The 13,851-nt window shown below is 40.0% G+C and overlaps 1 protein-coding gene across 2 annotated transcripts; it reads right to left on the reverse strand.

Moving 5' to 3' along the window:
- Positions 1 to 492: 492 nt before the first annotated feature.
- Positions 493 to 13,564, reverse strand: ripk2 (receptor-interacting serine-threonine kinase 2). Of its 2 annotated transcripts, none has more exons than XM_030403940.1 (11): positions 12,959 to 13,564; positions 11,471 to 11,624; positions 10,277 to 10,432; positions 8,845 to 9,002; positions 8,273 to 8,322; positions 8,005 to 8,166; positions 6,745 to 6,830; positions 4,892 to 4,993; positions 4,645 to 4,741; positions 4,300 to 4,497; positions 493 to 3,616 (listed from the first exon to the last, which is right to left on the reverse strand). In XM_030403940.1, the coding sequence occupies exons 1-11, from the start codon at positions 13,201 to 13,203 to the stop codon at positions 3,231 to 3,233; spliced, it is 1,794 nt and encodes a 597-aa protein (XP_030259800.1). In that variant the 5' UTR covers positions 13,204 to 13,564; the 3' UTR covers positions 493 to 3,230. The 2 variants fall into 2 exon arrangements, with proteins under 2 accessions (XP_030259800.1, XP_030259799.1); XM_030403939.1 differs by having other exon boundaries at positions 493 to 3,619.
- Between the last annotated feature and the right edge of the window lie 287 nt (positions 13,565 to 13,851).

The following is a 13,851-nucleotide window of genomic DNA, read 5'->3' on the forward strand; positions in this document are numbered from 1 at the left end:
ATGGAAATCTGTCCGGTAGTTTTTGTGTGATACTGCGTACAAACCAACAGACAAACAGACACGGCGAGGTCAATACCCCTCATACGTAGAGAAACAAACGTTCTTCATAGTTGTTATTCATTGCTTTGTGATTGCTTTTATCCCACTTTGTGATTCTTTTGCATTGTTTTGTGATCGTTCTGCGTCAAGGATTGTTTTGACATCCCTTCGCCATCCTTTGGAATATTTTTGTGGTCGTTTTGCGTCCCTTTATAGTAGTTCTCTGCCAGTGACATTTTGCAGGTGAAGCCCAGGTCGCCCTTCACCTTTCCACATTAGTCCCATTCAGGTTTCCCTGACTAAACGTATACCTTCTTGGTTTTTGGCATTTCACCAGCTTCATCAAAAGGATAAAATGATATGAGCACTTTGTGCTAACAGAGTAAATATTGCATCTGGATTAATGTTACATCGAAAGAACTCAAGAGGAACGAAAAAGAAAGCAGGCAGAAGTAAAAACAAAGAACCATTTTAATGAAGTTTGATACAATATATGAAAATCATAGTTTCTGTTGAATCCCCGCTACACATCAGCTGAACCTTACGTGACATGGTGTATTATTTTTGATCAACTGACACCGATAATGACATGAGCACTAAATTACATTGGTATTTTGCAGAAGGCAAGTATCAAATCATCACTTCACAAAAACAATGCATGACTCTGAGATCACAAATGAAAGAATGTATATAAAAAAAAAAGATGAAACGATCATCTAAAGTACAAAATAGGTAACAACATATTTAGGCTATCAAATGTGTAGCATTCCTCTGCACTTTTGCTTGATATGTGTGTAAAAGGCTTTTGCAAGTTGTTACAGTTGAGACCAAGCAGTATACGAGGCACGGTTATCAAAGACATATCCAACATCATGGAAGCACATCGACCTCGCTTGGCTTTCCTGTTGTCATTTAAATGACATTATATCATTTTGTCCAATTTCCTGTTACTAATACTGACCTGTGGCGGCTCATTACTCACTCTGTTTTTCGTAATACATGCTTCACTGACTGATCGGGAACATGTGCATCCATATAACAAAAAGGAAGTGCTTTTCATTTTAGATAAAAGGGAACAAAAATGATTCTGTGGTGATCTACAATGGTGCGGGCGGTACACCAAAGCTACATTAGTCATTTAAGCACCCGTTAGAGCAAGTGAAGGCAGTGATGACGACAGTAAGGCTCCTCATGACAAATCACACACACACACGCACACAACAGACACACTCGAGCTGAAACGAGTAGTTGATTAAGCCATTAGCCAATCGAAAGTAAGTGAACCTGCTATTTTGGTAATCAATAAATAAGTAGTTCATTTTACCAAATCAAACTGTTTAAAAAATGTCACCTTTTGGCTCGTTTACATAATTTTTTTAATCATGGAAATAATCAATAGTTGCAGTCCTATTATACACACACACACACCACAACAAGGAGGAGTGAAAGAACGACTGTGTCTTAGAAACAGAATGTGTTTCTTAACTTCTGCGTGTTGGCACAAAGACCATATATACATATGCTGTATGTATGAAGGAAGTAACAGCAAACCCCATGGCTGACATAAAGGTATTACTCCCATTAATACAGATTAAGTGCTGCTACCGCCTTAATGCATGTGTATTTATAACTGTCATTATTAACAGATTAGGAAGCACAGCAAGGTAGAAAAAGTTGTAGAGTTGTAGAGTCAAGACATAAACTGAGCAGAGCGACTGCTTGGAAGTAGGTATACTACAGGTTTGCTACAAGCAGAGCAGGTTTTCTCTGTTCACGTGTTACAGTAGTCTTCTGCAGAGCAGCTCAGTACAATCAAAACTGTTAAGCTTAGAGTCCATGGATAAACTTTAACTCTCGTTAAAGTGTCTGAAGTGAACATTGTTCAGAAAACTGAGAGGTGGCTGGAGAAAGCCAAAAGAAATTCCAGAGCAGATCACTTTGTCCCACTTTTAATTTAGACATGCAGACACGCACGCATCCCTCTCATTCTGAGTGTAGTAATACGATCTCAACTTCCTCTTTACTACTGGTCCCAGTGACTCTCTTAAGCTCAGCAGTCAAAAAGAGAGGGGCCGGGGAGAGCCAAGACAGGGACTAAAACTTTCCATACAGTCACATGACCACTGAACCAAAATCACAGCTCTATCCAACACCTCAGCTGAGTGACATGAAGCTGCTAACATGAAGGACTACATTCCTCTAGTTAGATTGCAATCATTAGCTCTGAAGTCATTTTCTCACTGATTGTAGGTCATGTACGTCAATGCAGAGACAGACTCTCTTAGTAGCTGTGATACTGACTCACTTCCCTGGTAGTGAACATTATCATCAGGATTATTAACCTGTAAATACTTGATACTTTAAAAGGTTCACTATATTGTTTTTGGGAAGAAATTTTATTTAAAGGAGAAATATCTTCATAGACAAGCATAATTAACAAACTCTTTGTTTTCATGACTGGATAAACTGATTGAACAAACTGACCTCAAAAGGACAACACAATTTCATACTGTTTGACCTTGTTAATTCTTTCTGTGGCGGACCCTGCCACCTTTTAATTTCAAACACTGTTCTGGGGACCTCATTCTCCTCTGAGAACAGCTTGTTTACTCAGTTATGGCAAAAATAAATATTGCTGACTTTGTATTATGACTTCATTAATATTGCATATATTAAAATTCTAAGATTTAATTTCTTCTCCAAAACTACAGTGTCACTTAAATAATAATAATAATAATTTTTCCAGTGAGTTAACTGTCCTCCTGTCTCAGACGCACGCACACACACACACACACACACACACACACACACAAATACAGCACTACATAATAACATCTATAAATAATGGTAACTGAGCTTTGCAGACAAAAGCATAATGTACCGTAAGGAGCGAAACCCTCGGATACATCCACTCAGAATGAAGGGACTTTAAATAAACCACCTAGTTAAATCCAAACATCGTTAAATAAAAAATACTGATTCAGTCGAATACTTTTGATTCTGATTATACAGAATAAAAACTTTTGTCTCTAGTTGATGAGTGGCTTCAGTTTTGTGCCTGTGACTCTTTTCGCTCAAGCAGCCATTCGTCATTCTTACTGAGACAGCAACCACGTCAACACTGACGACAACGTGTATTGTAAAGCAGGCACAGTATATAATCTGGATTGCTTCAAATGTTTGGCTGCCCACTACACGTTCCTGGGGAAACTGCAAGACATGGACAGTGGTGGCGCGCTAGGGAGCACGGCAGTGATAGGGGAGCCAATATCTGCAGGGTATGGCTGCAGACCATTCTGCTTGTTGTCGTGCAGCTTGCGGACGATGACGCGGCAGAAGTCTTCGTTGTGCCGGTGGCAGTTGTCCAGGAGCTGGCGGACTTTGGCGGTGCGGGTGGGCTGGTTCCTTACCAGTTCGTAATCCTCACGCATCAGCATGGAGCGCGCCAAAAGGGCATCCAAGCTCTGGTTCAGACAGGCCTCCGTCATCTGGTTGACAATCGCCTCGCGCCGGGTAGAGATCCACTGGGCGATCGGGCCTTCTGAGGGAGGGGAGTGCAGCAAGGGAGGAGAGTATTCTGCTTCAAGAGAGGAGGGAGAGGGGTGATTGGTTGTAGACTTTGGTTAAACAATAAGAACATCATTCAATTTAACTTTCAAGAATTTATGATGATCCCCTATTATATTATAGGCAAACGACCACCAAATCAACTACTTTCTTCTATTTCGTTTTACAATTGTTCCTCTTACCTGTGGTGCTCTGTATAAATCTAGACTGATTTGGTGTGTGCTGCCCAGATTTGGAGCTATCTGATGTCTGATGAGATGTTGGCCACCTCTCTTATATAATGGAACTAGATAGCATTCAGTTTGTGGTGATCAAGGCACCAAAGAATTACAACACAAACATTTATTTCCAGAAATCATAGCCCAGTTAAGACAATCCACAGTACTTGTTGTGAGCAGTTTCATGTTGGAAATGCTTTCTTTCCGTCTCACCACATGCAAGAAAACAAAGCTAAGCTACCTAATGTTATAGCTCAGCAGATGCAGACCGCATTTATGTTACATCCTGCGCTGTCACAAGCACGAGCCTCCAATCCATTAGTTGAAGCTGTTCACAACAAGGTCTGTGGATTATCTTGAGTAACTTAGTGCTTTGAGCAACACAAGCCAAGTGCCCTGGAGTTCCATTATATACGGCCGATATCTCAAAACTATGCAACTACAGGTGAGAAATACTGTCCCTTTAACTGCTTACCTGGTTGCTGAGGCTGCAGCTTAAGGGGGCTGTTATCCTGCCATGTATCGTATTCAGTGACGGGCATGGCCGATTTGACAGGTATGTTCCAGTCATGTATGGGCCTGGCACTCTGGTTCAGATTGTTGACCATGTCGATGTCCTTCAAAGACTGCGGACGCTCCAGAGAGGGAGGTGAGAATGACGACGGAAGCCCCTCTACATCAGAAAGAGAGGAAGAGCCGTGATGTACCCAAGTATATACAGGTTGTTCTTTTTTTGTTTTTTTTTTTACATAAAACACGATGTTGAGAGTCCCACTAATTCAGTGACACCAATATAAAATGCCACTCCTGTTGTAAATACCTTTAGAGGGTGCAGCATTGCTGCTGATGAGGTCGCCTGGTAGAGATATGTCTGTGTCCTGGGAGGAGCAAGAGCCTGAGCCTGAGGTGGAGCTCTCCTGTGGCAGGACAAACAGTGATGTTTAATTGACACTGACACGCACACATTTAAGACCGAATAAGGCAGACCAAGGTCTAAATTCTTAAGTATCAATGTTTTTTTATTAGACTTTATCTTGATATTTTCTGCAGACATTTTAGCCACTGACCGGCCAGAGGCTGGGCCTGTCCTTCAGCATGTTCAGCGATCCCTCCTCACTCCTCTTGTCACTCACTGACTGGGCTGCACAACAGCCCGATCTCCCCCTCAACTGTGGAGGAACAAGGAAGAAGAGAGGAATGAGTCAACCTGACGCGGAAGGTAAGTGGTGAGCAATTAATATGACAAAGCCAATAAATGTGCTGTTTGCCCAAACAAAGCGCGTTTTTTCCCCCCGACCCTCCTCTACAAAAACAATTCAAATGTTTCCACACAACACACAAGGGAAGTTGTTCTTCAGGTTTACAAATGGAGAAACAATGTCTAAACTGTGTCAGACAGCTTGTGGAGCAGATATGGTGTCATGTATCTGACCAAATGGTTAAATATTTACCTCACTAGTTCCTGCATTTTCCCCTGGTCAAGTTTCTGCCTGTTAAGTGTTGCACATACTGAATGGTCCTCCTGTTTAACTAAATTTAAGAGCTACACACCAAACATCCCCTGTTGTGTGTCCCTATTCTTATCATGGCTATTCGTGACTTGGCACGGCCAAAAGTGCAAGTAGAAAAAACAGCAATTCCCATTAATGGATAAACTATTCCTTTAACTGTTTTTTTCCTCTTCCTCGCAAGCGTATAATCAGTTGCCTACTAGGCTTCAACTGAACTTCATCTTACAAACAAGATTTACAGAAAACTCGGAACAATCGTCTCAGTCATGTGCACACACACACACTATGACTGAAAAGAGGAAGGATATGTTGAGGGGAAATTATGAAGTAAACATTTTGACCCATCATGCTCTTTTTGTCTGATTCAAACAGTCCCAGATTACACACCAAGTTTGTATGTTGCATGTAACTGTGTATTCCTGAGCAGGGGGATTCCTGCATACATCTACAAATACCATCAGTATTATTACCTCACACCACTGACACATGACAGAAAAAACAAACAGGACTTCAGATAATATGTTAAATATTTGCTTTACAGAGAAAAGGTTTTTGTTTCCAATAGAACAGTTCTGCTTCACTCTCAGAAGTGAAATCACACTGCTGTGTATCATACTTTTGGTGGTTTGGACTTTTAGTGAAACGAAGTAAGAAATATATCACTTTAGGCTCTGGTTAATGTGACAAGTATTTGCCATAATTTCTTTTAGCGAATTAATAAAAACTAATGGTGAAAACAAGTCTAATTCAAGTCTAAACCAAATCTTTCCAGCCATTTCAAACTGAACATCTTTGGAGTACGAAGAATATTTTTCTAATCACTACAGTATGTAACTGGCCCTCTTATTCTGCTCCATAAGTCAAACATATTATCCACTTAATTTTCCAGTGACAACAAGTTATATATTTTTTGTTTTCTCACAACTATGAGTTATTTATGTCATTATCATGGAATAACAAATGTTGTTTCTTCAGATAACAACAACATTTTCTCAAGATCTTAAAAAAACAAGCTTTGTTATCCCGAGATAATGAGATAAATGAACCTGTTATCATGTGAGAACAAAAAGTTGTTGCCTCTTATTACCCAAAGCCATGCCAGCATGCATACAGTACATGGCATCCTGACAAACGGAGCAAATGATTTTACCGAAGCATGTCACATCACTGAGTATCAATAACTGACTTATGCATCACACTGCTTTGTTTACTAATTTATGTACAGACTTAATTAACCTAAACCATTCTAACACCCACCAGTGTTTGTAGTTTCTTTTCTGTGAGAACTGGACTGGCTTCAAGGCACCAACAATAAACCAGACCCCAGTTTGATTCCAGGTCTCTCACTCAATTTCCTGTCATCTCTTTAATTATATACTAAAAATATGAGATGACTCCTCCTGACTGACCTTTGACCTCTTGATCTCCAACACGGCCTCCAGAAAGTCAATCTCGTCGAACGTTCTCACCATCGGCTCCAGCTCGATCAAACACTCTGAAATGGCAGTGAACACATCGCAGCTTAAATGTGTAATTGATAACATTCAGCCAATAAATGTGGCATTCGATCTCCCCCTTCTGCTGTATTCATGTCACAATACTGGTGTTGTCTGAATTATCTGCCCCCTCGAGTGGTTGCCAGTTTGTGCTTTAGCTAATGTTATTTAGCAAACGTTACCCTAACCCTAAATAAACATTAGGGCAGCACTGTATGCATACCTGGTGAAGGCAGCCATTTTTACGCCCCCCCCCCCTCAAAACAATCATTTTGGACCCAACAAAGATTTTAAAAGTATTAATTCACAATCATAATGTTTTTAAGGAAAATAGATTATTTACTTTCACTCTGCAATCTCTACAGCCCAACAAGCTTTTTTCTTTTTGTCTTTTTAAATGATTTGTCTACATGAAAATGTTGTTGATATGACATTTAACAATAAAACCATTTTAACTGGTATCACTAAGCATGCATAATCATGTGCTTTTTTTTTTTAACTGTATCTGCCGATTTGGAATTTTACACTCAGAGAACATTTACTAAACTAAATGACTGTGACGGTGAAGCTCTGCAGTCTGTGTGGGTGTGTCACTGAGACAAAATTAAAGAAGAAGATAAGTTGTACTCATCTTTATTCTAGAACTTGCCAAACATTATTATTTAAAACACATGTCAGTAAAAAGTTACCTACCATGGTTTGGGAATTAAATGAATAATTTCTTTAAGTGACTGAATGGAAAACATAAATCTGTGTTCATGTTCTGATTATCAACATGTGGCTTTGATTTATTTCAGTCTTCGTCATAAAGGGAAGTTTAAGGGACATGCAACTACACAGAACGGTAAAATAATCTTCGGTAAAATAAGTTTTCATCATTTCATCAAAGCTAAAACTACTTCAAGCAGTTTGAAAGTAAATAAAAAATACAATGAGGTTTTGTGCGTCTTTACAGAAGTTAGAGAAATGGATGTTGTTTCACTGAAGACAGCAGAGATGTGACAGGAAGCTGATACTTAGTCACTGCTTTGTCAGGGTCAAAGAACCCGCCCTGATCAGGCGGCTTTATCTATTACTCAACACGAAGAGAGATGACCTCTCAAAGTGTGAAAAAGGTTAAGCCACGACAGAAGAGTGCGATCTTTTGAATGGGTGGACTCTGTGTGAACTCACTGAGGAAGGAAGGTCGCTCATCGGGTTTTTCAGTCCAGCCGCAGGTCATTAAACTGATGAGAGTTTCTCTGCTGGGGATCTCAGGGGGCAGACTGTCCAGACTCGTGTCAGGACGCATCCCACGCAGCACACTGAACATGATCTGCATGGGGTTGGTCATCTCTGACCACACAAACACATTCATACAGGTCAGTGATTAGTGACTGATAGCACAGTGAAATCATACTGAACCGAATGAGAGATTGACAAAACATACAAAATGTGTTACCTTCAAATGGAATCTGCCTGGAGAGCACTTCCCACATAATGATGGCATAGCTATTAAGTAAACAGCACATAGAGAAAACAGATAAGGGAAATTAGCTCATCCTCTAAGACTGGTATTCCCCTTCAGATCTGAGGGTCTTTACCACTAACCAGACAGGCTGCTTTGAGGAAGAGAAACCTGTTGTAGCAATTATCCAAAATCTGTAGAGACTTCATCAACCACAATCTAGGAAAGATTCTAGTTTTTACTTTTTTTTTTTCATTTTTACCTCTTTTGCAATTGTCACAGTTTCCAGAAATCAGACCATTTTCCCTGTTGACAGATCTAGTCTTTGGCACAGATCTCTGCACTGTTCTGGTTGGTATGCTAATAATTCAACCACATGCTTGCAAACTGTCACACTGCCAGTGAGGAAAAAATAATGTGATAAAGTCATCAAGAGTTCAGCCAATAATCTGAAAACTGACCCACTAAAAACTTAAACCTAGATTAATGAATGAAGGGATTTACTGCTGCTCATTCTTTAGTCCAACATATTTATCACTCGTTATTACTGGGGTGTTGTGTCTCACCTGTACATGTCGTGTTTCACATCAGCCCGGCGGCTCTTGGATGGTTCATACTTCTCAGGGGGCATGTAGATAACAGTGCCCCCCATCTCTGTAGGCTTGGACCCCGAGCCTTTACTGACCGACAGCTGCCGCCACTTTGAGAGGCCAAAGTCTGCAATCTGGAGAGAACCAAAGCAGAATATGAGAGGCATTATTCGAGAATTCTTGATATATATTTTTTAACATTCACTCTTTTCTTTAATCAATCAAAGACAACTGATTTGAGCTAAGAGACACAACAGCAATGCTATGGGGAAACTGTTCTGTTTATTAGAGTGGCAACAAATTTGACACATTTTCTTTATTAGCACAAAGAAATAATAATTAGAGCCCCAACTCAATCATTTATTTTCTTTATTGATAATAAGCTGGTTATTTTCTTCACGTTTTGTCTGGAAAAAAACAGCCCATCATAATTTCTCAGAGCCCAATCTTAAGACTTTTTGTTTATCAGACCAACAGTCCAACTGCCTGAGATATTCAGTAAACTATCATAATCTATGACTATGTAAAGCAGCAAATCATCATACTTAAAAACAATAAACAAGAGAATTTGTGGAATTAAGTGTGCAAAATAACAATATCATGGGATACATGATACATATCAGAGCAATAAATTATCGACCCAATACTGGGAAATTTATATTATAGGCTATTAATCAGTATCTGTGAAATTCTAGTCGATAAATGGAGCCAACAATATGAAGCCAAACTGCTTTCATTGACTTAAGCGCAGCATTAACACACTCCGGCACAGTAGGTTAGGAGCTAATTTCTAAAGAAGGTGCAATTTTTAAGGATTGGCGTCAGCATATCAACAAAGTAAGCAACTAATAGTGTTGGTGTTTAGACTGTGGAAACAAGAATTTTGGATTGGCCGGCCGTTGCTGGTTAGCATGTTTTGCAATGCAATAGATGTCATGACAACAAAACCGTTAATCAGACTGTTGACCACAAGAACTCAGAGCAGTAATCACCAGATATAGCAACAAACAGGAGGATTCTGAGAGAACTCTGCTCTTTGTGCGTTCACAAGCAGACAGGGCCGCTACGACATGAGCAGGAGGAGGAGAGACATGGAATACTGACCAAACACTCTTTAACATTGATTAGTTGAAATAAAGAGTTATTTAACAGATATTTTGATATACAGAAGCTTTACGTTTTAAATGTTTTCAACTAAAATTGCACCTTTGAAATACAAAAATGTGAATTTATCACTAATCTTATTGGTATCTGCCATGACCGACAGCTAATTATCTTTCTTGGCTAAAAAAAGAAATATATTGTGGATCTCTAATAAAAATATGTTTTTATTTATTGATCAATGAAATCCTCCACTATACGGTAGGAAGCTCTCAATCATTTGCGTCCTTTTGTCCGACACACATACCTTCACATGAAATTCACCATCCAGCAGTATATTCTGTGTCTTTAGGTCATGATGTAAGAGGGGTGGGTTCATGTTGTGAAGGAAGTTAACCCCCAGTGCGATCTCATACAGAATCCTGAGTCGCAAAGGCCAGGCAAGCTCAGGATACATGTCCTTCTGTAGGAGACCACAGACCAGAAATAATGGGATCAATGCAAGTTTCAATAAAGCATATGTTTAGACATGTGTAGCGAGTAAGGCTGCATTTAAAACCAAGAGCACAAAATGAATGGCGACAAAATCAATACAAGTGGGAATTTCCCCAAGCTACATCTGTCTGCATTCCTCATGGCTCAGCTTCTTTTCCCCACCCTTGTTTCAAAGTTTCATCAGAGACTGTGAATGTTTGAAAGTTTCACTTTTGCTTGTCGTCATTCTCCAGGAAAGAGTGCCGAGTACATGAAGAGTGATTCATAAAAGAAGACATTGCCAGAGAGAGAGCAGCTTGCCAAAAAGAACAACGACTCTTTCACTACTGCCATTTAGGCAACTGGAGTGCAGAAACAAGTACGAATGTTCAGTAGAACGATGTTCTCTTTATACTGTAGTTGTGACTGTCATTTAACTGGATACAATTTAAACTGGCAAGAAAGAATTTTATATGTTGGACACTGCAATTTCTTTCTATTTAGTTATATATTACTTCCTTATCTGAGTGAAAGAGGAAAACAGAAATGCCTCATGGCCAAGGAAGCTTTTTTAAATTATTAATCCACACTGACTCTTTAAGATTGCGCCTTGGATGATGGTGTTAGGCCAGATCTGTTTCTCAATAAATACTAATTTAAGGTTGCACTATGTAGTTTTGGATCATCAGAAGAGAAATCATCATTGACTTATTTTTTTTATGCCTAAACAAACAAAATAAACCCACTCTTTCTGTTTTCAGAACTGAATAAACAAACTGACTTTAAAGGACAACACAATGTCATACTGTTTTACTTTGTTTATATGTGGCAGACCCTGCCGCCTTTCTAGCTTGAAACAGTTTTCGGGGGACTTTATTTTCCTCTGAGCGCAGCTTGTTTATACAGTCCGGGAAAAAAATGAATATTTCTTTGTTTGTAAATATTAGGCTTCTGAGTTTGAATTTATTTTCAAAAACTACACAGTGCCCCTTTAATGTCACAAAGTTACATGATGACCTATAGCTACCTCGTGTAGCAACAGGTCCAGAGATCCATTGCTCATAAACTCTGTGACTATGCAGAAGAACTCAGGCTCGTTGCAGATGCCAAAAATCTGGATGATGTAGTTGAACCTGGCTTTGTGGAGCACTTCCGCCTCCTTCAGCAGGCAGTTCCTCTCTCTGAAACACAGCAGGTTAAACGGAGTCAGACAGAGTGATAGAGATGACAAAACAGCAATGGCCTTTACAGTATTGTTTGTGCACACACACTTATGAGAAGCTCGCCAAAGGAATGACTCCTGGAAGTTGACTGTCTTTAGGGCTGGGCAATGGGCAAATGTTACTATCATAATATCAATCTGTATTACTTAAAACATATTTGATATGGCAAATCATGTGTAAAATTATGAAATCGGCCTTTCAAAGACAAACCTATTAATTTAATAATTTAGTTTCTCAAGCTCAGGCTGCTCAGAATTATTAATTTGGTCTACAGAAATGTGTTGGATGGATCAATGTAATGAATCATATCAGCACAATATGGTGAGAAATTGAAAGTCGCCTCTACACAGGGAAATTAAGAGCCACTGTATTCAGAACTTGTGGAGCTCAGCTGCAAATCTGTAAATCTGAGTAAGTTTCTCTTGTGACCTGTAAGTTGGTCAAAACAGAGGGAGCGATGATGCAACTCCTGGGACATAGCAATAGCACCCAATAAAGCCTGGGCAATTGTTTGGCCAAGCCAATGCATCTGCTCATATCGTCATTTACATGGGCCAGTAAGTGACAAGAAACAACAGTACAGAAACTGAAAACAGAAAAGTGTTTTAGATGACTTAGAAACGGTGAGTCAACTGCATAGTCTGTCTGTCAGCACTGACATAAGGATTTTTCAATTATGAGACAACCTGCCCATTAAATATCTCTCTGTCAAAATTGTGTAACAATCCACATTTAATGAATCCTCGTCAAAAGATTCACCATCATTATGTTGAAAAGTTCCATTTCAATTAAACATATGCTTAAAAGGCATTCAAGTTATTCAACATTTTAACACCAAGACTTTCATTTTTACTGTAAGCCAGCTCCAAATATTGGTTATGGGTCACCTTGAGTACTGAGAATCAGTATCGGCTCTGATCAGTTGACCCATAATTTGAAAAATGTTCTTCCTCTACTGAACTGCAGGAGGGCAGAATGGTCATTTGTCCAGACACAAAAACCTTGTAGCTGCTCCACAGACACCTATGGTACCTGAATACATCTGATTTAAACGTATCCAAAAGGCTTACATCACACTTGATCAAAATTAACACAAATTCAAGTCCTGATGCTCGGACTTCCACCTAAGCCAGCTGTATGTGTTCTATCTATCTGTTCAGTAGATGCTGTCACTTGTCACTACAATAACACAATGGACGTGTCTAAGGGTGCATTTATCCTCAAATTTACAGCACTTTAAGTCCCTCTTAAATAGTGTGCATGGCCTCCGTTGTTACATGAGCTGATCATACCTCTCTCCAACAGGACTGTCGAGTTTCAGGCACTTGATGGCCACAGTGGTCCTCCAGTCTGAGTGTTGCGCCTTGAACACGGTGCCGAAGCCCCCCCTGCTCAGGTAGTACAGGTCGGTCAGCTTCTGGTAGGGGATCACCGGCAGGGTGCTGGTCAGACTCCCAATGTTCATACAGCCAATAGCCGCGGACGGCTCCATAGCAGTTAGTGAGCCTTTAACGTGAAGTCTCTGAGGATTTATCATCCACTAAGCGAGCCACTGAAAGCGGAACTGTCCCTTTTGATTAACGCAATGAGGAAGAGCTCTCTCGTTTAAGCGCATTCCGTCATGTTGCGGGCTGCTAGCTAGCTAAGCTAAAGTTGATGTAGCGGAGGAGGAGGAAGGCTGAACAAGAGTACACGATACACAGTTCACCCGTTCGCTGACTGAAAACACCGTGCACTTAGGAGTAAATATTTGCGCTTTCACATGCCCGTTTATTCATGATATACTGCCAGGCTTTATCCGACCAGCTGTCACAGGCTGGGTCAAAGATATATTACGACAACGAGCTGCTCGGCTACGCTGTCATTTAAAGCAGGTGGGTTTGTTGTTGCTAATGACGACACGCTTCCGGGTTTTGGCGAGATGCGTTCATGTCCATAGGTTTCGGCGCTTTCAGACATTTGACCTAGATTTCCTTGCAAAAGCCACCTGAATTCGTACACCCTCCTCGAATGTGTCTTATTTCGAGTAGAATTACATATAGTGACAAGACCAAATGTGTTCAATTGAGTGTTTATAGAATGTTTGGAAAACTGCATTGTTTAATACGGCATTTTTTGTGTCAGTTTCGTTGGAGCAAACACCTCCTACGAGCCTGAACTCAACTGTTAAATTACTGGGGTTTCA

This window comes from Sparus aurata, chromosome 21 (genome assembly GCF_900880675.1).
Source record: "Sparus aurata chromosome 21, fSpaAur1.1, whole genome shotgun sequence".
Classification (NCBI taxonomy): Eukaryota; Metazoa; Chordata; class Actinopteri; order Spariformes; family Sparidae; genus Sparus; species Sparus aurata.

Bases quoted from the DNA above. Each gene is read 5' to 3' on its own strand.
- ripk2 (XM_030403939.1), bottom strand. From the start codon at position 13,203: ATGATAAATCCTCAGAGACTTCACGTTAAAGGCTCACTAACTGCTATG. The intron at 8,167-8,272 runs GTAACACATTTT...TTGTGTGGTCAG, and splicing joins CAGGCAGATTCCATTTGAAG to AGATGACCAACCCCATGCAG. The intron at 4,742-4,891 runs GTCAGTGGCTAA...GTCCTGCCACAG, and splicing joins ACAGGCCCAGCCTCTGGCCG to GAGAGCTCCACCTCAGGCTC.